General features: G+C 42.5%; 1 protein-coding gene across 2 annotated transcripts in view; it reads left to right on the forward strand.

Moving 5' to 3' along the window:
* The window catches only part of CXCR4 (C-X-C motif chemokine receptor 4), a 4882-nt gene extending 2932 nt beyond the window's left edge, over positions 1-1950 (forward strand). For both annotated transcript variants that reach the window (XM_029934646.1, XM_029934645.1), the window contains exon 2: positions 363-1950. In XM_029934646.1, the coding sequence (XP_029790506.1) occupies positions 363-1409 (1047 nt within the window). In that variant the 3' untranslated portion in view covers positions 1410-1950. The remainder of the gene's footprint in view (positions 1-362) is intronic.
* The last annotated feature ends 760 nt before the right edge of the window (positions 1951-2710 follow it).

Raw genomic sequence — 2710 nt, forward strand, 5'->3', positions numbered from 1 at the left:
TTTTGTTCCCTCCCAACGTTTTTTTTCTTCCCCCAAGTGGGCGGGGTAGAATTAGCAAAGATGTGACTTTGAAACCCTCTGAATCTCAGCGCCCTTTTGTTCTAAACAAAGAATTTTGTAATTGGTTCTGCTAAAGAGGGAAGCAGCTCCTGGGGAAACATGGGGACGAGGGTTGGAGCAGTCTGTAATAATTTTCTTGTGCCCTTCCCTCACTAAGTTACTGGGAGCAGAGTGTCCTGAAGAAGCCTGGTCTGCGTTGGGTTTTATTAATGCTCTTTAAATATCCCAGAGACATCTTTTTAAACTCGGAGAATGCCAGCTGAACTTGAAAGTTAATGTCCATTCCCTTGCCTCTTTTGCAGATATACCCTTCAGATAACTATACTGAAGATGACATGGGTTCAGGCGACTATGATTCCATGAAGGAACCCTGCTTCCGGGAGGAAAATGCCCACTTCAACCGTATCTTTTTGCCTACTGTGTACTCCATCATCTTCTTGACTGGCATAGTGGGCAATGGATTGGTCATCCTGGTCATGGGTTACCAGAAGAAACTGAAAAGCATGACAGACAAGTACAGATTGCACCTATCTGTGGCAGACCTCCTCTTTGTCCTGACGCTTCCCTTCTGGGCAGTTGATGCCGTGGCAAACTGGTACTTTGGAAAGTTCCTGTGCAAGGCAGTTCACGTCATCTATACAGTCAACCTCTACAGCAGTGTCCTCATCCTGGCCTTCATCAGTCTGGACCGGTACCTGGCTATTGTCCATGCCACCAACAGTCAGAGGCCAAGGAAGCTGTTGGCTGAAAAGGTGGTCTATGTTGGCGTCTGGATACCTGCCCTCCTGTTGACTATTCCTGATTTCATTTTTGCCAATGTCAGAGAGGCAGATGGGAGATATATCTGTGACCGCTTCTATCCCAGTGACTCATGGTTGGTGGTATTCCAGTTTCAGCACATCATGGTTGGCCTTATCCTGCCAGGTATTGTCATCCTGTCCTGCTATTGCATTATCATCTCCAAGCTGTCCCACTCCAAGGGCTACCAGAAGCGCAAGGCCCTCAAGACCACAGTTATCCTCATTCTGGCTTTCTTTGCCTGCTGGCTGCCCTACTACATAGGGATCAGCATTGATTCCTTCATCCTTCTGGAAATCATCCAGCAAGGATGTGAGTTTGAGAGCACTGTGCACAAGTGGATTTCCATCACCGAGGCTCTGGCCTTTTTCCACTGTTGCCTGAACCCCATCCTCTATGCCTTCCTTGGGGCCAAATTTAAAACCTCTGCCCAGCATGCACTCACCTCTGTGAGCAGAGGGTCTAGCCTCAAGATCCTTTCCAAAGGGAAGCGGGGTGGACATTCTTCAGTTTCCACCGAGTCCGAGTCTTCAAGTTTTCACTCCAGCTAACACTGATCTAAAAGACTTGTATTCATTAAAGAACTTTTTTTTACGTTACACATTTTTTTCAGATATAAAAGACTGACTGCTACTGTACAGTTTTTATTGACTGTTGGATTTTTTTTCCTTGTGTTTCTTTAGTTTTTATGAGGTTTAATTGACTTATTTATATAAATATTTTTTTTGTTTTATGTTGATGAGTGTCTAGGCAGGACCTGTGGCCAAGTTCTTAGTTGCTGTATGTCTGGTTGTAGGACTGTAGAAAAGGGAACTAAACATTCCAGAGTGTATAGTGAATCACTTAAGCTAGAAATGATCCTCAGCTGTTTGTACATAAATAATCTCTCCATTCCAGTGGAACATTTTCTTTTTCCTGTTCTTAAATTGTTTGGTTACACTATGTGATTTTGCTGTAGAAGGTGGCACTTAACCAAAGCATGAAGTGGTATAGAAATGCTGGGTTTTTTTAGTTTTCAGAAGTGGATTGTTTCAGCACCTACAATGTACAGTCTTGTATCAAGTTGTTAATAAAAAGTTCATTATAAACTTACCCACTGTTATGTTCTGATTTCTGGTGACATTCCTTTGGCCGACAAAAGTAAAAAATAACAGTATATTTATGGCATGTCAGGTCCTATCCTAGTTGTAATATTTTACTTAAACCTTATCACAAATCTATGATAGGAACTCTGGCTCAATTAATAATATTATTATTAATAGAACTACAGTTCTTTTTTTCTAAGTTTAAAGTTTATATACTTACTTTGAGAGAGAGTGTAAGCAGGGGAGGGGCAGAGAGCAAGGGAGACAGAGAATCTCCAGGCCCAAGAGTTGAAAATTTGACCAACTGAGCCACCCAGGTGTCGCAACAGAACTACATTTTGTAGAGCAGGGAACTGAGGCACAGAAATCCTAAGTGACTTGGTTAAAGGCATGTGGCAAGTAGCACAGCCAGTATTCCAAACCAGGGAATCTGTCTTTGAAATCTGAAGTCTTAACCACTTTCAACTCCTACTAGACGTTTAGAAATATCCCACCAGTTCCTGTTCCTATGAAAAGTAATCTTTCTGAAGGATAAATGTGTGCAGAAGAGAAAAGGTATGCATTACCATGTTTTAGATTTTACTACAACTGACGACCCCCTGTGTAATCCAGGTCTGTGCTGTGCCAAGCATTGCAAGCTTTTCTCCTCTGATCATCTCAATCTAGATACCATCACTCCTTTTTCACACAAAGAAACAGATTCAGACACTGTCCACAACTTGCACTTTCAACGGGACAGACCAGGAGTTGATTCCATTCGTCGTTCC

The sequence above is a fragment of the Suricata suricatta genome, chromosome 3, assembly GCF_006229205.1.
Source record: "Suricata suricatta isolate VVHF042 chromosome 3, meerkat_22Aug2017_6uvM2_HiC, whole genome shotgun sequence".
Lineage (NCBI taxonomy): Eukaryota > Metazoa > Chordata > Mammalia > Carnivora > Herpestidae > Suricata > Suricata suricatta.